Source organism: Malus domestica, chromosome 02, assembly GCF_042453785.1.
Source record: "Malus domestica chromosome 02, GDT2T_hap1".
Taxonomy (NCBI): Eukaryota; Viridiplantae; Streptophyta; class Magnoliopsida; order Rosales; family Rosaceae; genus Malus; species Malus domestica.
The window spans coordinates 17,693,819-17,694,693 of NC_091662.1; the positions used below are offsets into that span (position 1 = coordinate 17,693,819).

The 875-nt window shown below is 50.9% G+C and overlaps 1 protein-coding gene across 1 annotated transcript; it reads right to left on the bottom strand.

Moving 5' to 3' along the window:
* Positions 1-212: 212 nt before the first annotated feature.
* LOC139190447 (nuclear transcription factor Y subunit B-1-like) lies at positions 213-875 on the bottom strand. Its single transcript, XM_070810752.1, has one exon. The coding sequence runs from the start codon at positions 873-875 to the stop codon at positions 219-221; it is 657 nt and encodes a 218-aa protein (XP_070666853.1). The 3' UTR covers positions 213-218.

An 875-nucleotide genomic window follows, 5' to 3' on the forward strand; every position in this document is an offset into this window, starting at 1 on the left:
GGAATGAACATTCAGGGATGAAGTTATTCATTACATTACTGGAACCAACTTGTCCTTGAACTCAAAGGAAGAAAACTCACTTTGCAACCATGCTAAAACATAGAGATAAACTACAACCACAATAACTTATAACTACTAATTAATTGCAAACTAATGCAATTATTTATTCATTACGTCTGTTAATTAAACAGCTGAGACCTTTCTTTAAACTGTGGTGATCATTTGAAGTGACCAAACGGGTCAAACCCCCCCAACGAGTTCTCACCCTGCGCCCCAGAAGCCGACGATGACCCGCCTCCACCAGCACCAGAGGAGGAACCATCCCTAAACATTCCCATCATCGAGGGGTCATACATGGGAGGACCATGCTGGGGCCCGAAATAATTTTCCGGCCCATAAGATGGTGGCGGGGGAGGCATCATTGCAACCTGGGGCCCAGCATGCCCAGGAGGGCAATAGTCCATTAGCTGGGGCTCCTCCCTCGTCACAAACTGAGAGCGGTCGGAACTCTCAGACTCCCGATATCGTCGGAGGTAAATGGTGAGGGGTTCGACGTAGTTGTCAAACCCGAGCTTTCCCATGGCCCAGAGGACATCCTCAGCAGTGACAGTCTTGCGCTGCTCGCGCTGGCAGCGCTCGTTGGCCTCGCCGGTTATGAAGGCGATGTACTCGGACACACACTCCTGCATGGTCTCCTTGGCGTCGTCAGATATTTTTGCATGCGGGGGTAATATCTTCCGCATTATGCGTATCACATTGGCTATCGGCATGTACCGATCCTGCTCGCGAACGAGGCACTGCGGAGCCTTCTGTTCAGTGTTGTTGTCGCTATTGCCGGCGGAGTTTGGCAGGGTTGCTGGTGTTTGCGATGGCAT